The 23,411-nt window shown below is 43.2% G+C and overlaps 1 protein-coding gene across 1 annotated transcript in view; it reads right to left on the bottom strand.

Moving 5' to 3' along the window:
• Positions 1-23,411, bottom strand: part of NAV2 (neuron navigator 2) — a 382,500-nt gene that overhangs the window by 239,821 nt on the left and 119,268 nt on the right. Inside the window, exons 2-3 of the mRNA XM_037522590.2 lie at positions 21,882-21,999; positions 11,790-11,842 (exon numbers count right to left, since the gene is read on the bottom strand). Of these exons, the coding sequence (XP_037378487.2) occupies positions 11,790-11,842; positions 21,882-21,999 (171 nt within the window). The remainder of the gene's footprint in view (positions 1-11,789; positions 11,843-21,881; positions 22,000-23,411) is intronic.

Raw genomic sequence — 23,411 nt, forward strand, 5'->3', positions numbered from 1 at the left:
TCTCAGGGGATGTTGAAGGCATCCTAATCATTCCAAAACAGCAAGCTGATTGGCTAATTTAAAGACCTACTGTAGTGACCATTTCATAATATATACAAATAATGACTCCTATTTGTACACCTGAAACTAATAGGTCAATTATATCTCAATAAAAAAATAGTGTTCCTTAAAAAAAAAAATTAGTTAAATTTAAATAAACCATGTAGAGACATTAACTTAAAAATTCTTAAACTCTGCAAACTAATGTATATCTAAATGCAGGTTTGCACAGGCATATACCAAAAGAGTCTTTTTACTTGGCTCTAAGATAAGGTTGGCAGAGCAAGGTCCCCAGATCAGTAACATCAGCATCACCCAAAGGCTTGTTAAAAATGCAAATTCTCCAGCTCCTCACCAGGTCCACAGAGCCAGAAACTCTGGGGGTAGGGCCCAGAAATCTGTTTTAACAAGCCCCCCCAGGTGATTCTCACACACACTAAAACAGGAGAAGTGCTGCAGTAGGAGGCTTTGCCAAATCAAACACTCCTCCCGTTATTAATGAAAATAATCTGTTATCTTGGTGTCATTTCCATACACCTTTATAATTAAGTTAAATCATAACATTGTAAGAAACTGATTTGAGAGAATATCTTGGCTTAGGATGACTCAAGTTCCTTAATAACATGTAAAAGTGCAGCATGTCTTTGACATATTAAAATTGGATGTGTAACATCGCACCCACTCTCTAGAAGCTCCTGGATGGCTGGACCATTAATCGTTAACTCGTTCATCTGAGAAATATTAGCTGGACACTTCCAAACCTATGCCAGGTGCTAGGAATATATGGAAATTTTTATTGAACTAAAAGAGATGAAAAACATGCTCTATGTACTACAAAGCTTTGGTGTTATTAAATAGCATATAAAATATGATAAAATATAATAAATCGCAAAAGATCTGTTTAAAAGTCATATTAATTACAAGACACAGTTTAGCCGGGAACAAAGTAGCTATTTGTGAATTTATATCAAAGGGGTAAGGAATGCCCCGTATTCACTTCTAATTACTACATGAAATGGCATTTGCCACTCTCAAGACAGCTCAGTACCTGGGGTGGTCAACAATATGGGGACCTTTATGCTCCCCACATTTTCCCACCAAGAACTGCTTTGAACTGTACAGATGTGGAAAACTCAATTCTGTGGTGTCTAACAATGGAGGCAATTTCCAATCAACTCAGAAACCCCAGGGGCTTAAAGAAGCAAAATGAGCCCGTGCTATAAACTAAACAGCTTACTGTTGTTATAAAGAAACAAAGGTCCTAAATGGAGTTCCTCAAGCGAAGTCCCATCAAGACTTAATACCTAACTTAATTGAGGTTTCAGCCTCTCCCAAAAGTGGAATTTAAAACCAATCAATCTGGAATTTCCTGGGCTGCTCCAGTGAGGTAATCTGTATGATAAGACCCCCATGTCTCCCCTAAGGGAAGATGGTTTGGTCTGAAATAATCTTTTTCTTCTGCTAACAACCTTGTCCCACTCTCTTTGTACTTTGTACAATTTGAAACACCTTTCTCCTTATTGGATGGGATGCTGCCCAACCGATGAAATCTTTTAGTAAAGCCAATTAGATCTCTAAATTTATTCAGATGGGTTTTATTTTTCGACACTAATATGGCAAGAGTTACTTTGCTTGAGTCCCAAAGTGTATTAGTGTCCTCTTGCTGCTGTAATTATCACAGCTAGAGGCTTCAAAGAACATAAATTTACTATCTTGCAGTTTTAGAGATCAGATGTCCAAAATTAGTCTCATTGGGCTAAAACCAATGAATTGGCAGGTTGATTCTAGGGCAGAATCAACTTCCTTATTTTTTTCTAGTTTCAAGAGGCTAGCTGTTTGCCTCAGGTCATGGCAACTCCCCTTCCATCTTCACAGTCAGCAGAGCAGCATCTTCCAATCTCTCTCTCCTTCCCAGATTTTCTCTCACTCTTATTAGAGTAAGACTTGACACTACACAGGGCCGGAAAATCCAGGATAATACACCCATCTCAAAATTTCTAATCACATTTGCAAAATTCCTATTGTCCCATGAAATAAGATACTAATCCTAAGGATTAGAAAGTAGACACCTTTTGGAGTCTACTGTTCAGCCCACCACACTGGATGCTTACTTTCTGCACCTTTTAATGGACAAGTCAATAACTAGAAAGTCAATGCCTTGTAAGCGGGGAAGGGAAGGATCATCTAATGCACATTCATCATGAATTAGGGCAATGTCAGGTGCTTTAATACCATCTCACATTCATTCCTCACAACTATCCTGGGAGGCAGCTTCCATTATTACCCCTTCTCCAGATGAGAAGGACTGGAGACTCAGTGATATGCTCAGCACATGTCCAGCGTGGGAGACCCAGGTCTGCTGGATTCCGGAGTTCATGCTTATCCTTCATCCCAAATAGGAATGTCTTTCTTCCCATAAAGGAATGCCCCATCCTGATGTTCTGCCCACACCGATGTGAGGGGCTAGCATTACAAAGGCAATTTTTATATCTCCCTACTGTAAATCTTTCCTTCTTCTTCAATTTCCTTATATATAGAAGAGCATAATAGTTAAGAAGATAGACTTGGGACAGACTTGGGTTCAAACCCTAGCTTGCCAATTATTAGCTGTGCATTCACAGACAAGTCACCTCTTTCTGCCTCAGTGTCACCTATAAAATAGGAATAACTCTCTGCTCCAAGAATTTTGTGAGGATAAAATCAGTTAATACATACAAAATGTGCATTAACAGAGTTAATGTAACAGTACCCAGCACAAAATACACATATGTTTATGCTGTGTTTTGCTATTATTATATAAAAACACTGACAGGATCAGAGACAAAAGCAATGCCCTACAATGACAGGAAAAGAATGGGAGGTTCTTTATCATGACTCAGAATTGGCCATGGAGCACATCAAATGGCATCAGGACCCAAGTTCTCCATTTTTTTAATGAAAATATATTTTTCATTCCATAAGGTTATGGGAATAAAATGAGCTAAAATACACAAGCTATTTGAAACAACGACTACCATTAATTTTATGGTAGTTAATAACCTCTGGTAGTCATGAGGAAGCCTCACTATGCTTACTTCAATCAACTTGAAAGAACTCAAACTGAACATTAACTAATATTCCCAAGAATTATTAAAATTTCCTATTTGGGCCTTCTAGACAAATCAAAAAGAAAAGAATCAAGAGAAGGAAGACACTTGTATAATAGTGCTCCATATCCATTTCTTAAATCCCATAAACAACTTCTAAGTCAATACCCAGTGTCAAATCACTGATCAACAATAAACAATTAGAAGGTGAGATATTACAATCCTCCAGCCACATGGACCTATTTAGGCCAGTTCCTTCTTTGGTCTTCTGTCTGTTCATCTGTCCTGTCATCATTTACTAAACACCTACTATATGCCAGTCATCTAAGGGATAGGTGCTTAACATACTCAAGTGAAAGACAAGGCATCTCCTTCAAGATGACAAGTCAACACACAATCACAAGAGAGAATGTTAAGAAAAGTGCAGGCCTAGGATGTCAGGGGAGGTACCGTGTTCCCTGCCCCCACATACATGCAGCTGCCTTGGACTAGCTCCTGGGAACTAGGGGTGGAGATGAGTGGTCAAGTGAAGCCGCATTACACAGAAGGCAGGTGGGCTAAAAAAGGGCTCTTGTTCCTCGAGCTTAGACTTGCACCCAAGGACTTGGGGTGATTTGGAGGAGATGCATGGAAGAATGACAGGTAGAGGCACGGGTGAGAGACTTGTGGGAAGGCTGATGATGGCAGTCATTATCTTGATTTGTACCTTGATTTTGCTCCTTTTGTCTCAGACTCGCCTGGCCACTTTCACCCCTTTCTTGCTGATTCCACCAGAAGATGCCTTAGACTTGTGGCAAGTTTTTGGGCCTCAGTGGCCCCACTTCATGACAAACCTGTTTGGCTGGGCATTTGCCCACAAAGGGTAGGAGTATTTGGGGTTTTATTGGAAAAGTGCTATTAGTAATAATTTTCTCCCTGTCTATGCAGACTAACTCAATTAACAATCTATCACACAAGGAGTCGGCTTTGTCTTGGTGTGCACGGATTGCCAGTTCCCTTTACAGCATGCAAGTTTTGGGGGCCCTGGGTGCCTCTTGGTCACATGCTAACAGGGATACCCAGGGACACAAAATACAATAGGCCCCTACGTATCCCAAATACTTGAAGTAGCTGACCTGCATATTAAAGATCACATCACCCAGGAGGGTCAATCAGAAGACCTTCCCAGCAGACTGGCCAGAATCAAGGTAGAAAGAAATGAGAGTCTTCAGCCTCTATGCAGCATCCCAAGTTCCAATATGGGGGGGATATGAAATTTGATAGCCAGGTGGCAGGATATGATGGTAACTTGATCATGAAGGGCCTTCTACTGTGCACTCAAGAGTATGAAGAGGGAAATAGGGGGCACTTTCAAAAGAAAGTGTGACCCAAGAGGCAGAGACAGATAAAGAGCAGAAGCAGTGACAGCAGATGTGCCACCCTGAGCGGGAAGTAGTGGCTGCTTCCCGATGATCTCGGCTCTGGGTCTTTTTTTTTTTTTTTTTAAAGATTTATTTATGTATGCACACAAGAGCTGGGGTACAGGCCAGAGGTGTGAGGGGTGAGAGGATTCACCAGAGACAGAGTGGGGAACAGAACAGGCAGATTGACCAAAGTACACTGCTCAGGGGAGCAGCGGGCGAGTCAGGAGAGGTCTGCTGCGCCATGTGGGTTGCTCCCTGGCCGGCCGAGAATCAAAAACTCGTGCTGCAGTGGCTGTGGATTGCTTCATAGGTTGTGTCTTAATCCTTGTACCACCAGGGAGTCCCCTCGGCTGTGGTTCTTTTCTCACTTTGCTTTCAATTCTAACTGGCCCAGGGGCTTTTCTTCATTCTTTCTTGGTTCTGTAACATGTGTGCCCTTGGGAACTATATAAAAATAGATGCGGGGGCCCAGGGAAGAGGCAACTCAGCTGCCCAAGGATCTCAGACACTCCCCAGGCATGTCGTTGGCTTCTGGCAGCTGTCGAGAGGGCTCAAGGTCACTGGGCCTGGAACTTGATCCCACTGCAGCAGGCCTTCCTTGGCCCAGGAAGCTCTGTGGGGAGCAGAGGAGGTACCCGGCTCCAGGGCTCTCCAGGGCCATGGGGAGGCTGCCTCGTACTAGGGGCCAAGAACCAACTTCTTCAGCTCTTGAGTTCCCTTCAACAGGTCAACTCAGGTTCCATCCAGAAATATTCAATCTTTCCCCTCTCGTTAACTCCCCAATCAACCCAGATGGTTCTGCAGTACCCTGGAATGATCAATAAAGAAAACAGGGACTGATGAGGTGGAGACTATTTGTGGCCCCCTGCTCTGTCACGGAAGTGACCACAGGCTCTCAAACTAGATAGACACGGGTTGGATCTCAGACTCCAACTCCTCCTCGAAGAGGAATCTGGAACAAGTAATAGTAATAATAAACACTTTAAGCCTTAATTTCCATGTGCAAAATAGGCTGTTTTGAGGAATAACTGTAACATTCAGGTAAAGTTCTTAACAGTCAGGTGCAGCACGAGCTCGCAATCAAGGAAGTGCTATCACTGAAACCTCTCGTAGCCCTGTGAGGTGTTATTCCCACATTCCCTGGGGGAGGAAGTGGAAGGTTAAAGGCCAAGTGCATTATCCAAGGTCACTATGTTATCTAATAACCCTCTAAAAGTTGAAGCTAGCTATTCCTCTGGCACGTCTAATATTTTTTTAATCTTATATATATTTTTACATCATTCTTCATTTTTATACAATATATGCTTTATCATCTCAGGTATAGTCCCTGTGAAATTCCCACCACCCATTAACCCATGTACCATCACCATAGTCCCTTGTGCTCTTCCCACCCCTGTTTTGATACAACTCGTACGGGGAAAACTAACACCCTGTGAAGAGTTCACATTCTAGAAGAGTGCTCTCTGGGCCCCGCACTGGCAAGCAGGTCAAGTAGATCTGCTCCTGGGAAGCCACCCTGCTATAGAAACTGATCCCCGAGACCTAAAGGACACAGCAGCAATCACCAGTACCCAGCCCCCAGAGGCCAAGCTCTGAGCATTCAGAGCCACAGGTAAAAAGGAGACCGTGTCTGACTCTTTTCCTAGAGGACCTCTGGAACCATTAGAGAGATGAAGAATCCAGGGGCAACACTGGACCCTGACGTCTGGCTCTCAGTTCCCCCACTGTATTTTTCCAGAGCTGCCCTGAGAGTGCATTTGCAGAGTCTGTGACAACGGGGAGTGGGAAAGGCAGGGGCCAGTGAGAGTCAGAGACTGACATGGCCCTGCCTGGGTGCCTGCTCCTATTGAGAGCAGCAATTCCATTTTCATCATTTCCGCAAATGGCGTTCCACAAACAATTTCCTAGGGGGGAAAGAGGTCCTGCTCACAGAATAGAAGTTTGAAAATCATGCCCAAGTATACTATCCCATTGCCCAAGTGCAATATTCCATTGTCCTGGGTTCCCAGATGCTGGTGTTTTCCACAGGACCCCCAAGAGAACAAAGGAATGAGATTCCCAGCCCCTCCATGGAGCACCCCAAGTTCCAGTATGACTGGGATATAGAATTTGATGGCTGGGTGGCAGGATATGATGCTAACTTGATCATGAAGGGCTTTCCATTGTGCACTCAAGAGTATGAGGAGGGAACTAGGGAGCAAAACTATTTCCTAAACTAAACTTGAAGCGTGTGCAGCAGAGGGCACATGGACCAGAAATGCACAATATGCTCAGGCTGTATGTAAAATTCTGGGGTATGTGCAATCTGGGGAGAAGAGGACCAGCAGGCCTCCCATGTCCAAGGGCACCATGTCTCCAAACATATGAAAGACTCCAAAGCAAATCATCATGATCACAGAAACCGCCACGTTTGAAGTGCTGATCACGTGAGAAAAGCAAGGGGATAAGAAAGGGTCACCTGTCTGAAAGGACTGTCGAGAAGATGAACAAAGGATATTTGTAAAGCACTTAGGCAAGAGGCAGGGGCCAGTGAGGCCCAGGCTTTAGCTTTATGTTACAGTTGCAATTATTACTATTATCCATTAGTCATTAGTCATCACAAAAACTTTGAGATCTGTGTTATTATCAATCCCACTTTATAGAACAGGAAATAATAGCTTCAAAAGGTTACAAAATTAGCTCAAGGCCACAGAGTAGCAGAGAAGGAACGCCTACTTGACCTGTCTGGGTCCCAAGCCCAGGTTGGCCCTCAGTCTTGAAGGCAGGAGGAGGCTGGGAGGCCCCAGATGACCCCAGGCCTGAGATCAGCCAGGGGAGGAGAGAGAACACAGGACTTTGTGCTGAAAAGGCAAGCACGCCTTGCTAACTTTACACCTCCCCTAATTAACAACAGAAAGTCAAACTGCTTAAAATAAGAATGATTTAAAAAAGAAAACCACCCCCTGTGGTGGGCATTGCTAGGCTCCAAAGTGAGCCAGTGTCTAGGAGTACAGTGAGTTCAAGTTCAGGGAGCAAAGCAGTGGCTGTCTCAGTGCCTGCTGGCTGAGCTCCAAGCAGTGTTTCTCCTTTCAAACTAACACATAACTCTGCTGAACATACCAGTTGAAAGCCAAAAAGATACCCCTAGGTTGCTATGGCAATGCTAAACAGACAAAACATTTTAACCAGCTCTGACGCACATACACAAACTTATTTAAGGGCCAAATGGATGAATTTGGTGGGGGAAGAGGGGTGAGAGCAGGGAGTGTTGTTTCTACAGCTCCATCTTCAAGGATTTGGCCCCAAAAGCATCTGGGTGGGACCAAAGCAGGGCAAAGGATTCCATAAAGCAGAGAGGAGGATGGGCTTAACAGGGACAGGGACAGGGAAGAGAAGGGACTGCCAGCATCTCTGCTTTTGGCCACAGTCACAGTCTCACTTTCCAAAGGCCAAGAGAGGGTTAAATAGATTCCAAGGGTCTTCTCCCTGGAGACAGCCCCCCACCATCCAACACCTGGCTGTGGGAATTGTCACGCTGGCCCACAGCAGAGTTGAGGGTCAGATGCACTCTGAGTATTGAAGCACCTTTCTAGATTCATGTCTTTCAAGATTCACCCCTTCGAATTCATTCTTCTTTTTTTTATTATTTTATATATATTTTACATCATTCTTCATTTTTGTACAATGTAGGCTTTCTCCTCTCAGATACCCTCCCAACAGGTAGATGTCCCAAGTTCTCATCTATCCACAGGAGCGGATGATCATGAGTAAGTATTTTCCTTCAGTAAACTTTGCTCTAGGGTCGCCAAGATGGGCGTTGCTCCCTGAGATGTCACAACCTGGGCAGTGATGATGAATGAAGACTTGTCCCTGGTCTGAGGACACCACTGGTCCTTTAGAGTCTCTCCGACTCTGAGCTCTTCCATGCCTCCCTCTTCACCTCAGACATACAGAGCAAAAGGTTGTAGCTGCTGAGAGGCTAGAAGAGTCTCACCAGACACAGCTTATGGTACTTCAGTGGATGCAATAAACAAATGCTGTAAAACCCTCCTCTGAAGGACTTATGAGAACCTCAGGTAACCTAAATTTCCAGTGATAGGAATTGCCCGTCATCCATCATCCCCTTGGGGTGAATCCTCTTGTCTTTCAAGATTTACCCCTTAGAATTTCTTCATATTATTTTTTATATTTTTACATCATTCTTCATTTTTGTACAATGTATGCTTTCTTCTCTCAGATGTAGTCCCTGTGAAATTCCCACCACCAATTCACCTGTGTACCATCACCATAGTCCCTTGAGCTCTTCCCACCCCTGTTTTGATCCTCTTAGAAGTTATTCTTAAACCTCCCAGGATGAAAGGGATCCCTATGTGAACAGATGTCTGTGGAAAGAAAGTCACCATTATATTATTTTTACTGTGCACTGGTCTCCTGCCCATTCATCATGGGTTCCTTGAGACACAGGAATCACATATTGTTCACCTGTATTCACCTGGCCTAGTACAGTGCCTGGCATTAGTTGGTACTCTGAATGTTTGCTGATTGACAGACTAAAATTATGCAATGCTATGCCCTCATTTGTGCCTGATGTCCCTGGAAGTCTCTAGTTGATATGCTCCAGGTGTCTGTTTTCACTTCCCATGCTGGGGAGAGGGTGTGGGAGAGGGAGCAGGACTTGAAGCCCAGCTGGAAGTTGGGAGTTAGAGAAGCGGAGAATGGAGCTGCCCAGCAGCCTAGTGGGTCAGGAGAGTAAGTGAAGGGGTGAGGGCAAGAAATGCTCTCTTTCTTAGGGCACATCTCTCCTCCTACCTACAGCAGCAAAACCCACTTTCTACCCCCCAATTTGCCCCTTGAAAACTGAAAAAGCACCCATTCCCCTCCTGCTTGGAGACAAAATTGATTTTCTTCGACGCCATTATTAAAGACCCAGGAAGATCCTCTGTTTTGGGGGGGAATGAGCATACTAACTCTGTCCTGATTATTTTCAGAAGAGTCACAGACACCCTCCCAACAGGTAGATGTCCCAAGTTTTCATCTCATTGAATGTCATCTTCCTTTGCCAGTATGATACTCTCCATACCTTCTTTCCCTCCGGTGTTCAAACAAGAAAGAGTTAGCAAACAACAACAAATCTTTATACTGTCCACCTTAACTAAAGCCTAATTGGCAGGTTAACCTTCTAGGAATCTATAAATGGTGGTTCATCTACTATGTCATATTCCCAAATTATGTTTCCTGTAAGTAGAAAAGTTTTGACTATTTGTATGCTCACATATGTACACTGGTGTCCCAGTTAGTAAGAACATCACAAATGCTTGTCTATAAGAAGCACCTTCTGAGTGGGCGGCCCTGGTGAGTCCTATCACAGGGATGTGTCATTGCTTTGTGATGTATGGGAAAGGACAATGGCTCTGTTTTCTTATCACCATTCTCATTTCCTGCAGATTGGACGACTATGGTGGAGGTTCTCACATTGTCCTGGACTCTCAGCCTGTGTACTGAACTATTCTCTGCTGTATTTACCACCAGATCATGTCTGTCTCTAACCCTAATCTGGAACTAATTATCACAGACAGTTACAGAATTTTATATTCCTGTGTTCCAAGAACAACAACAAAAAAGTCCATGAAAAAAAAAGAGGACTTCCATAATTGAGTTATGGTGAAACCACAAAACTGCATTAGGGCTGCAGTAGTATTTATAAATAAATGTGCACATAGAAGTAAACTTACACAGAAAAAAATCACGGTAGTGGTATTCTAACCTTGAAAGTGGACTTTAACAACACATAACACCTCCAACAGAAAAAGCAAAAAACACAAATGCACCTAACTGAATACAGGGTTCGCTACCTTTCAATGTCTGTTCCATGCATGCATTATAATGGACTGGGACAAATACCTTGACAACTATGCCAGCAGGCAACACTCCATCGCTTTTATGTTAAGATATGACTGCATGTGTAAAATGCTAGCACTAAAATTAAGTCTTCTATCTTCCAAATTTTCTCAATTATTAATACACTAGACAGCTGCTATAGCCTTAGCAAAAATAGCAGCCAAGCATTTCAGCCTTGAAAAGTCTGTGTGGGGCTTTCCTACATAAGGAGCAGTTCTCTCCAGATCAAACAGAAAGAAACAAAATCTCCAGTGGAACAACAAAAAAGGAGAAATTTGTCTCAGAATCTCAACTGAAAACTGTTTCTCCCCCAGTGCACACACACACACATTCCTTGTTATCATAAAAAACACTTTCGGTGCAACAGAAAAAAGTTAACTGTGAAAGGCTGCTTATCTGTCCAATTCATTAGGATAACAAACAACTCAGAAAATTAAACAGTAAACCCAAGGAATTCCAATCACTTTGATATATTCTGAATGAGATGGTCAAATTGTGCCTATGCAAAGGGTGTGGGTGGGATTAGAAAGACAAATTATGTCTTCAGTTTTCTAGAAGCAAATTAATGTCCAGCAAAAACTGTCTTCTTGAGTTTCCACCTTCATGTTTTAAACAGTGTCATTTTAACAGACTGCTCATATACATTCTTTGTGTAAATATTCATGCCTGGAAAGCATGTTGAAGGGAAAAATTAAGAACTCAGAGAAAGAGCATCCCAACTGAATGTTTTCTGACCTAACAGTGATCATGACTTTGAACTCAAAGATTGTGTGCAGGACACAAAAGAACAGATTTTAGAAGATTAATTTTATTTCTTTTTTATAGAAGGGATCATATCAGAGCATCAGGGCATCACATCAGAGAAAATATTACTCGTCGAGGTTACCCTAATAATGGTCTGGGTGTCATGGTATGTTTCACATCTCCGGTCACAGTTCTGATTTCACATCATTCCAGCCATGCAAGGCAGCCAGACCACATGTCTGGATTTCTGAGTTGTAAGGTACCATCCCTTCATCTGTGCCTCCGCACCGTACACCAACAGATATCACTGTGGTTCTTTGAGGAAGCCAAACAAGTCATAACAATCCAAGTTCTAAACAAGTATATGTTTATACCAGTTCTGCAAAATTTGTTTCTAAGAGCAAGGGCCGTATTTCATTTTTGCTGTCTCACAATCCACGTAAAACTCACAGCCATGTTTCAGTAAATGCCAACAAATGTCAGAGGAGCAGACCACAGCTACTTGGAAATAGCTGTTAGTTTATTAATATAATCCCCTAGAGGGAAGCTTCTGGTGTGAATGTTTTCATGATGGTCAATATCATCGAGGGGCAGTACTTACTAACAAAACACACACACTCACACCCCATGCACTACTTACCATTTGTGATCTGTTCTTTGGACAGCCATTGATGTCTTCAATCTTTTCATTTGCTGAAAAAGGAAATGCAAATCAGAGAAAGAATCACCACAAACACTTTGAATAGCCATGTTCGGGACACTTGAAGCCAACCAAGTCCTAAGATCCGTACTGGGTTTTGTCCAATCAAAGCAGGCATGTGAAATGCTGAGACGCATCTAGCAAGCTTCAGGATTTACTCATCGAGTGTCTTCCAGGGACAGCTGGGACAAGGTCGTCGTCATTTAAAAGACAACTGCATTACACAGTCTTGGAGTGATGGGGCAGTGTGGAAGCATTTGGAGTCTGGGAAATAGACTAAGCTGTGGCTATGCCTTAGACTCTCAGACAGACCAAGCATAACCTCAGCACAAAAGCTGGGCTGATGGCTCAAGATGGACCAGTCCGGCTACAACTAGCTTGGGACAAAAGCCACAGATGATATCATCTCATTTCAACTTTAGGCAGGAAAACTACTATTACTTTTGTTTGTCCTAATTCTATTACCCAAGTGGAGGCAAGTGGGTAAAATAGAAGGTTAAGACTGAAAAGTGGTTTGTAGGCCACACAGTAATCCTAATTAAATGTGGAACATAAGTTTCAAGTCATAATAGCACCTAGCTACTTAGAGAAATAGAAATAGAGATAGAAAGAGGCTTTACTGAATTAACTGGAACTCAAACCAATAACAAGGAAGAAAGAGCCAGCCTCCCATGGCAAATGCACTTCTTCATAAGAGTGGAGAAATCCATGCAAGTCATAGCCCATGATGTCCACAGAGGGTCCAAGCTTGCTACTGCAGCAGCACTAGAAAGGCAGCATGTGTAGTGACTAGGCCATTGGCTTTGGAGGCAAATAATCCAGTTTGAATGCTAGCTCAACAGCTTCTTAGCTGTGTGATCGTAACCATGTTACTCAACCTCTCTGAGTCTGTTTCTTAACTATATATGGAGTGAATATTACCTACTTCACTGGAGGAGTCTTGAGACTACAATATATCATGCCAGTAAAATGCTTATTCGTGCAGTGCCCAAAATACAGTGAGTGTCCTAAAAATGGTAATTAACATTAGCCCACTAGTATACATTATCACCTATGTTACATATATAGTCTTTTTTTGCTGTGTCCATTTGCGTTAGGCCCAGAAACTCAGGACTCCATAGCAAAGAACTAAGGATTTTCCTCCTCTGCTAAGTCTTTTAAAAATATATATATATTATTTATTTATGCATACAAGAGCTTTAACGTAGTCCAGAGGTGCAGGGGGCGGTGGGTCAGGGGCGATGAAGAGTGAGAGGATTCACCAGAGACAGAGTGGGGAGCAGAACAGGAGGACTGACTGAGATACACTGCTGAGGGGAACAGTGGGGCAGACAGGAAATGTTTGCTGTGCCATGTGGGTTGCCTCCCTGGCCAGGAATAGAACTCCTGCTGCAGTGACTGTGACTAACTTCTAGTGCTGAGACTTAACCCCTTGCACCACCAGGGAGGCCCTCCTCTGCTAAGTCTTAATGTTTCCCTACACAATTTCAAGCCCCTAACCCCACATCTCACCCTGAGAAGGACAAGATCTTTGTTTTCTCAGCACCCTGAACCTATCTCTACTTTGCTCTTGATCACCTAATGCCTGATTCATTGTCTTGTCTTTCCCAACAGTGCTACGAGTGCCCGGCAGATGTGGAGATTTTGTTTTCCACATTTCTATCCTTAGGGGCTAGTGAGAGGCTTCAAAAGTGAATTTTATATAAATATATATGTATATATATATACACACACACATATCACATCAGATTTTAATGACTCTGATGGCTGAAACATCCACAAAAACACATTTAAAACTGCCTGAAATGAAAAACAGAATAAAAATGCCTCAGGTCTCTAAAATTTAAGAACACCTTAACCTATATATAGCTCACTATTCCCTCAACTGGGCTAAGTGTTTCTCTAATGATTCTACCTTGAGAGAGAAGCGAATAATAAGAAAGGTAGCTAGTGGCAGGAAATTGTTCGAACAATACAATTACTGAGACAGCCTGGTTAGTGTGCATTAGCCTATTCTACATCTTTAGAATTTGCCAAAAGTAATAGAAATTCACCCTTATGACTCACCTGGAAAGATCAGAGATCAAATTGAGTTTTCTCGACTCTTAAGAACAGTGAGAAAAGCATTTTAAGGAAGTCTCTTCCACCTGCTTTCCCTAGTCCTAAAAGAGGTGCCATAAAGCATTTAAAAAGTACATAAAAGACAGCTGTGAGTCATCTCATTCCTTGGACATTTGCTCTTCAGTTCACCAGAAAATACAATTAGCCAGAATGTATGACTAGCATGTAAACTCCTTAAGAACAAGGATTTTTACCTACCTTCTTTCCTACTCTAACCCCAGAAGCTTAGGACAGTGCCTGGCATATAGTAGTCATTCAATCAATGTGCGTTGAGTGGCGCTAAGAAATGAGTATTTGATCATTTCAATGAATCAAGGTTTTACTGCCTATTTGAGGCAGCTATCTTTTGACTTGTAAATAGAGATGTACATGCCAAAGATTGGGGGAAAAAAACCCTTACTCTTTCATACATGGAAAATTATGGCAGGCATGCACTCTGACCTTGGATTATGATATTCGACACTGGACAATAAATATATGTCCTTTGAAAATCAAGGTCATGAAAGGGGGCCTCCCTGATAGCACAGGGATTAAAGTCTCAGTGCTATCAAGCTTTCACCAGACAGTGCTGCATGAGTTTGGTCCCACACGGTGCAGCAGACCCCTCCTGTCTCACCCACTGCTCCCTTCAGCAGTGTATTTCAGTAGATCCACCTGTTCTGCTCCCCACTCTATCTCTAGTGAATCCACTAACTCCCTGTACCTCTGACCTATACCCCAGTTCTTCTATGCATAAATAAATAAAAATAAATTAAAACACAAAGAAAAGAAAATCAAGGTCACTCAGTTATCATCCAATTGGATACTCATGATGACCAAACTCATAAGTCATTGGATTCTGATCAATACCCAGTTCAGCATTAGGTCATTAGTGCTCATTAAAGTGAAGGCTGGATCACTGTGATCCTAAGAAATCATTTGAAGATTCTTTATATACCATCTGGATAAACAAAACCAAAGGACTTGTTCTTCCTCTAATTCTTTTCAAGGTTATACCTGAAAAACAATCAGGTGCTCCTTGAGTGCAGTTATCACAGCTCCTGTAAGCCTAATGCTGCCAATTTGCAACATTCAAAATAAACCAATGGAATTGCGTCTATGTATGACCACTCTAATGAATACGTGGGAAAGATCTAAGTCAAATGATTAAGCCCAAATTCATAATACATGCTTGATAAAAATACAAGCCAAGTTTTGGATCTCCTATTCTCCAATTTTATGTAATTTAAATGTTTCTCCTCTGCTTAAATCCTCAAGAATTTCCACGGCTGTCATAAATACTTAGAGCAATAATAGCAGCTCTGATTCTGCTGGTAAGAAGGAAGAAGAACTTGGCTTTCAGAGCTGAATTTATTAACTTGGGGTAAGGGGTCTTTAGCTACATCCCCAAAGCAGATAACCAAAGATGCAAAGGCACTTGTCCCCAAAGTCCTCAACTGTGATTAAAATTGGCGTCAGTAAGTGCCAATGAAAATTTATTTATTCCCGCATGTTCCAGATATTCTTAGCCCACAAATGCAGTAACACAAGGTGACAACTTAGTAACTGGAAAGCATCAGTGCACTTTTTAAATCAGAAGAGTGGCATCGAGCTCATTACTTTTTAAAATACCTTCTCTGAAGGATTCAGAGTATTTCAACAGCCCTCCAATCTTTGTGGGCCTCTATGCATGTGAGCAGGGCAGCTGGCAGTTCAGCCAATGGGAAAAGAGAGAAACAGGCTATCTGGAAAGGCAGGTGACTGACCCAAGGCCATGAAATGGTAATAGGTCATCCAGGAAAAAAGGTGGTTGTGCTCAGAGGCAGCTGAAATGGTGGTAGAAAAATAAGCTGCTCTCAGCTCTCTTCGCCTCTAACTGGGAAGCTTTCCCTCTAGTCTCCTCATTTTCACCAATCCTTTTGTTCATCCTGTTTCCCTCCTCACTCTCCTCTACCCCCCCTTCATTTGCCCATCTCTTCCTCCCTCACTCCAAACCCCCTGGCACCTTCCCTGAGTGACAGCAATGCAAGGAGGAAGGGAGAGGCCTGTCTTTCTTGATTCATGCTGTTCATCCTGGCCTCATAAACCTTTTTAAATAACTCATGGAGATGGCACTGTGATGGACTGGGATGGCTTTGGGATGCTCATGACTCAAGAAGATAATCACACTAATAAGAGGTTGAACAGGCAGACACAAACCCCGCCCTCTAAAGGAATGTCCCTGAAAGGCAGCAAAAGGGCCTTTTTCTGCTTATTGGGCAGAAAGGAAAGATGGAAAAGGATGTCCCCCCCCCCCAAATAATTCTACTGTCCAGGAAGCCTAGCATCCAGGACAGCTAAGATCAATGGATCCCAGGATGTACTGGGGATAGATGAAAACTTAGAAGCAGTATTAATGTTCTCCTTCCAGCCATACTTCTCATCAAGTCACTCCCCAACCTGAAAATCAACTCCTCAACTACTGGCCTTGGACTTAGGATAAAACATAGAATTCACTGCCCAATACCTGGTGACCCTGTCTTATTTTCTCATTGATCCTCTAGCTCTAGACCCTCCAGCATTTCTACACAGTATTTCCTTGACCAGCTAAATCCAAATCTGAAATTTCTGCTTCTAAGTCTATTCTTCCAGGAAGATTTCCCTGATTCCCACCTGCCCACTAATTACAAACCCTCACCACCTATCTTGGGCTGGATCTCATTGCAGGTCCCTCCAGTTCAGGAAGAGGTCTTCCTTAAAAGGAACAAGCTCCTCACCCCACTAATCTTGCTAGGTCTTCATTGGGTATGCTCTTTTCTTTTGAACATCTTACTTTTAAATATCTTCAAGCACACAAAAAAGTCACAGGAATAGTTCAGAAAGTTCCCACGTATCTTCATCCATTCTTACTATCTTTCCATCTCTCCTTCTCCCCTCCCTCTCTACATAAAAACCCATTTTTTCCCCCCTGAATCATGTTAGCATAGACTACTTAGAGCCTGTCCTTCGCCCTTTCTACTTAGTATGTATATCTAAAGAACAAAGCAATTATCTGATGGCATAATAGTAAAATTAAGAAAATTTAATATTGACATAATCCCCAAATCCCAAGTTTTTCAACTGACTCAAAAGTGTCTTTTTATAGCGTTTTATTTCCCTGAACAGGATCTACTCCAGGACCATGTAGTGCATTTAGTGGTCATGTCTCTTTAGTATCCTTTATTCTAGACTACTTTTTCTACCTTAACCTTTCATGGCGCTGGCATTTTTGAATACAGGCCAGTTTTTTTTTTTTTTCCCCCAATAGAATAGTCCATCATTTTGGTTTATTTAGGATTCCTGATTAGTTTCAGGTTTCCATCACTGCCTGGGATCCTAAATTATGTGTTCTTTTTTTTTTTTTTTTTTTTTTTCCTGTGGGACCCTCGCTGGCGGCTGGGGAACGAACTGGTGCTGCAGAGGCTGCGGGCAGCCTTGCAGCCCAGCGCTCAACCCCTGCGCTACCAGGGGAGGCCCCGATTATGTGTTCTTTTAGTGTTTCACATCAGGGATCTGGCTTCTCTCCCATAAGATTGTTACATTTTCCCCTTGCAACTAACCAGCAGTGGAGAGACACTTTGAGGCCATGCAAACAGCCGATTTCTCATCAAACTTTCTACACTAGATTTAGCATCCATCGATGATTCTTGCCTTTACTAATCTCTACAATAATGGTGGCCAGTCTCTCCACATTTATCAGTCAGCAGTCTGCTGGACAGCTGAGTTTTCTCTTCTCTTCCCATTGATTTATCTATCAGTGTACACTTGCAGAGCCCTATTTTATTCCATGTTTATCATCTACAACCATCCTCAATTATTTTGATACTCTCATCTCAATTTAGATTATTCTTTGCGGCCTAAGAGGGCAGAACTTGTAATTGTGGGGAGAAATCACCAAGAGGGGCAGATTACAACCTAATGAAAGAAGAGTTTTTAAAAGATCCAATTCTCCAACATTGAAACTAGCTATCTGAGTCAGTAGAAAGCTTCCCATCACAGGAGGTATTTAATAATCCTTTAATCACTTTTCAGAGAAGCAACTCATGCCTCATGTTGGGGCTTTTAAAAGTCCCGTTCAAATTTTAAGAGTTGAGATCTGTAGCAGAATCCTAGAGAGGAGGAGGTGGCACCATACAGTTCAGAGGAATGTTCAAAAGAAAACTAAACTCTGAGAAGGGGAAACATCCAGGCCACCTGTTGGAAAGAATCCAACCCCAGGCCTGCAGAAGCAGGGGCTGCACTGAATAAAATTCTCAGCCTTAATCCTCTTGAATTTCTTGAGCATCACTGCCCGCCAAAAACCATGCAAAATCCTATGAGCCAAAAAAAGAGTATGAATCAGACCCAGGCCTACAGAAGACCCAGACTTATGAAATCAGCCTGTGGGTTGATAGAGGAGGGTCTCTCCAGCTATCTGGGGGATTAGAAAAAATGTCAGAGAGAGAAACTGACTTTTCAAGAATGAGTGGCAGCTTACCAACCAGAGCACTATAATCACTAGAATCCTGTCCAGCACAAGACAGAGCCACCAAGTCTACAACTCTGCAAATGTATATACACACATATACACATATATGTATATGTACACATACAATTATTTATATATAATTGTTTATATATTGAGAGAAATATACATACACATACATATACATTAAACACATGTATACTTACAAATATACCTTTCTATTTATTCTTCTAATGGGCCCATGTGTGGGGGAAAGCAAGGACACTGAATGTAAAGAGCATAATGGGTCAATATTTCAGAATCCTGGTCAGAATATGCTGTTCCCTACCCCTCACCAACAGATCTGTGTTCACAAGATATTGTAAGATTAAACACTAGGTTGGCTGAAGACAACCTAGAAGTCATACAGGAGACTGCTACATCTAGCTGCCTTCTCAGCTCCCCATCTTCTGGGTCTCTGTCCTCCACATCCAGAGCTGAGGGTACACAGCAAGACAGTCAGAGATAGAGGTCCATGTGCTGATATTTGGCATGCTTAGGAGTCCTTTCTAGAGAAATACTCTCTTGGATGACTGAAGGGGAGTCTGGTTATTAATACTGATTTGAGCCTCTAAAGTCAGTCCAGTAGCTCAGGCCCAGAGGGGCCACTGTCTAAGGAGGTTCAAGTCATCTGAAGAGATGAAGCATACTCCTGAACAATGATAAAAAAACTGCCAGCTTACATTTTCTCGGCACTATGCTGAGTGAATCCATGACATACATGTTATTATCCACCCTCTGAGACCATGTCAGACATAACTTACCTACCATGATGCTCTCTAACACTGACACCAAGGCCTCATCATGCCTAGACTGGTATCTAGGCAGACGTTTAGGCAGTGGTTAGTTACCAAGTGCTATTAAGGGCCACTTCACAGTTTATTAACATAGTTCATATTTGAAATCTACCTTGCATTTTTTTTTTTTAAGATTTATTTATTTATTTATTTTTATTTATTTATACAAGCACTGGGTACAGTCAGAAGCGTGGGAGGGTGAGAGAATTCACCAGAGCCAGAGCGGGGAGCAGAGCAGGCAGAAGGACTGAAGTACACTGCTGAGGGGAGCAGCGGGCGGCAGGAGACGTCTGCGTGCCATGCGGGACCCTCCTCTGGTGGCCGGGGAGCAGCTGGGGATCGAACCAGCGCTGCAGAGGCCGCAGGCAGCCTCGCAACCCAGCGCTCAACCGCTGCGCCACCGGGGAGGCCCTACCTTGCATTTCTTAAGACTGCCACAAGATCAGACAAAGCAGGCATGGTCCTGCCAGTGTTAAAGAAGGGGAAACAGAGCCACAGAGGTTAAAGGCTCTTCTAAGGTCCCAAATTGGAAGGAGATGGTACTGAGATGACTGTAAGACCTCATGCTACCATTCTTTGCCACTTTCACTTTTGCTCCTTCTGCTGAAAGCTGAGGAGGTTCCTGGTGGAAACACTCTGTTCTGTCCCAAAACTCAACCAGAGTAGGTGAGTGATGTGACTGATTAGATATGGAGATCAAAACCCAGCTCAGATGCCAGTCATCCCTTCCAGGAAGAACTTGCCAAGAAGCTACTCTTTCTTCCAAGGTTATGAGTTTTGGACATTTCTCTGATTTTTCCTAATAAGGAGCAAAATGCTGTCATACATAAAATGTTCAATAAATGGTTACTGAACTGAAGGGAGTCTTAGCCTTCTACTAGGTGTAGCATCTCTGGGTTGAGAGAGCACATTATGCAGCAGGGCAAAAGAACAGATTTATCTGTGTTACATTCCTTTGTATTATACTGGGATACTGAGACACAATGGACCTCAGTTTCTGCATCTATAAAATGGGGAGAATACCACCTGCTTCATAAGGATGTTAGGAAAATTTGAAAAGTTTTTAAAATGAGGTAAATATGAAAAAGTTTTTAAAAGATCTTGGTATGAGTGATGATGAAGAGAGGAAGAAAAATGTGGCAGAAAAACTTCAAGGTGACTTCCAATTACCATCCCATTTAAGTCCAAGCCCTTCTACAGTCACTACTCCATGCACTCCCTCCCAGAGTGAGCAAGGCAGGAGCTGATAGAATACAGCAAAGGCAGTGAGATGTCACTCCCATGATAATGTCACAATATAAAATACCTTCTCGCTACCATACTTGCTCTAGCTTTCTCCCCTCCTGGCACTGAAGCACTCAGTTGCAGCTTTTACAGTGGGAGACCCACATGGCAAAGAGCTAAGGGAAGCCTCTAATCAGCGCCAAGTAATCAGGACCCATACTCTTATTAGGTGCAAAGAAATGATTGAACTTGACCCCATCCCAGACAAGCCTTCAGATAAGAACTCAACCCTGGCGAACACCATGACTGTAGCTTTGCACCTGGGTAAGCTATGCCTGGACTCCTGAGGCACAAAAACTATGGGATGATATCCATGCATTGCTCTAAGTCTCTACATTTGAGACAATTCTTTATATGGCAACTTAAAAACAAATATACAGAGAGAAGGAAATAAGAAAGGAAAAATTTCTAAATCAGCTTTAGGATATCAAGGAAACATCTTTTTCTGTCAGTGGCACAGGCAGTCCTAGTTTCAGCTAAGGTCAACTTGGCCATTTTCAGGTACAATCTCAAGAGGTGGGCAGAGCTACGGCAACTTCTCACCCTTGAAGGATAAGCCACTTTTCCTCACTAACACATGCCAGAGGGCTGCTCGCCTTCCCTCGGGCTCTTTCTTGGCATGGAAGAGTCTGCCGCCAAGGCTGCCAGCAACAATAATCAGCCTAATGCCGTCTAATTGACCTCCCTTCTTCTCAGTCTGCTCTGAGCTCTCAGGCAGAACCACTGGGAAGCTTAAGACCCCAGGCAGAGCAGGACCGGCCTCCAGCCACGTGCCTTCCCAGGTGAACCTTCTCCTCCCAGTTTGCAGCCAAGACATTAAAAATCCCCCCACTGCTGCTTCCCTCCCCCTACTATTATAACCAGAACCAACGCTCTGTGGAGGGATCCTTTGATTTCTCAGACCCAATTAGAGTTGGCAGGATAAACCAGCCCCACGTTGTGGGGGTTTTCTATTTCTGAAATATTTCCAGAATAATTCACCCAAAAAAGTACCATCAGAGGGAGGAAACGAGAGCACCAGAAAGATAGTCAGAGGCAAGACAGGGGATAGAGGGCCCCTCCCCAACCACCAGCGTTTCCCTCCAGCCAGGGTCAATCTTTCTTTGTAAAAAATCAGGATGAGATTGCTGTGTGGGTGACTTATCAGAAAAATCGAGCTGGCACCCACACTCCCCGAGTGTAAAACGGAATCAAATAAATTGTAAACACGTGTGACAGGAACGCCACGGTTTTCTTAGAGATTTCAATGTTCCCTCCTCCTTGTCTGACTCCATCCTTTGCGGGTTTCCACTGGAACTGAGCGACCCCCAACACAAAACCTGCACTTACCCACAACCTGGATAATCTGGGCCAGGAGGACACCATCCGTCACATCTTGCTGAAGATCCTTGATGAGACGTTTGTGGCCCGATTTGGCTAGATAATGATTGGCCCAGTCCGTGTAGATCTACAAAAAAGAAAAAAAGGCAACTTTAGGAAGCCAGTCGGACCCCATCTCGGAATCTGAGGCAGCTGCTTGGGTCTGGGCAACATCCAGAGTCCCACTGGGGAGCAGTCGGTCGGTGGGGGCCGGCCAGTGCCATTAGCATGCAGAGCATTGTGCCTAAGAGGCATTCAGCTAATCTGAGCTGGGCTTTCCCCTATTGAGAGATCTGCCGTCAAGGCTCAGGGAAAAGCTAAAGAAAGCGTCCAAACATGCAGGGGCCTGAATGGGACAGGGGACACGGAACTAAACAGTCTGCCCCATGGCTTTGAGAGGCTGCAGCTCTAAATGCAACAGCAGTCTCCCCAACCCCACCGCCACCACCCCACCCCTGCCCATCTTTTCCTCTTTATTGAGAAAACGTATGGGGAGGTTACCACCCAACAGGCATCTTTTAATGGGCCATTTCAGGGTGAGGAAGGCTATTGAGTCAGCCTGGTTCTCAGGAGCCAGGGTCCCCTGTAAAGAAGCCAAGTGGGGAAACACAGAGCCCGTCAATTACCCTGTGTGAGTGGAGTTTTTGATGGTTTCACCGTAATCTCAAATTTAATCAATTTAATTTAAAAGCCCAGCATCACTTTCACAGTTGAGATTCTGTGAACAAAATCCTCAGCAAATTTCAATACATTTAAACACAGAACGTGTGTTCACAGCACCCTGAGAGGTGGAGACTGGGTCACCCACAATTAGGAAAGCAGACCCCCTGGGGACATGAGGGGCCCACTTAATCACCAGTACAGAAGAATATCTAATTTCAACCAGGTTGACAAGCACAAGAAAATTCACCTAAAAACTTTCTTCTTAACTGACATATGCCAAAAAAAAATAAATAAAATCATTTCCTATCAAGCTGGAGTGTTAAGTTCCTACATGTACTGTGAGTTCGTGGGGCGCACAGGTGGGTCTGTGTATTAGCACTTTTTTTTCCCTAGAATGATACAAATGATTGTCCAAAAAAAGAATGAACCCAAACATTTGTAGAGGTTTGAGCCCACAACCCCCAGAGCAGACACAAATATATAAACCTACTTTACCTCAACAAACATGGGGAAAAAGAACTATCCCATATCAACAGGCACATATATGAATAGCAACAAGTTCGTGTTCTAACCCACATGATGTCTCCACTCAAGTGATAAAGGTGATCAGGGGATCCCCCTGGGAGATCTTCCCAGAGACCATGTGATCACAGAGCAGAAACCGTGGCTCTCACCCTCCCACCATCATGCTTTTCCAAACAGAGGCCCAGGCGAACCTCACACAGTGGTTGCAACCCCTCAGGACTCCAGGAATGGAGACAGTAAGTGGGGTCTGGACTAGCAAAGTAGGGTCTTCCTGCAGAGGATGCACCTCTGGTTATTCTGCCTTGGACAGTA

This window comes from Talpa occidentalis, unplaced genomic scaffold, assembly GCF_014898055.3.
Source record: "Talpa occidentalis isolate TD23 unplaced genomic scaffold, MPIMG_talOcc4v2.1 talOcc4.3, whole genome shotgun sequence".
Lineage (NCBI taxonomy): Eukaryota > Metazoa > Chordata > Mammalia > Eulipotyphla > Talpidae > Talpa > Talpa occidentalis.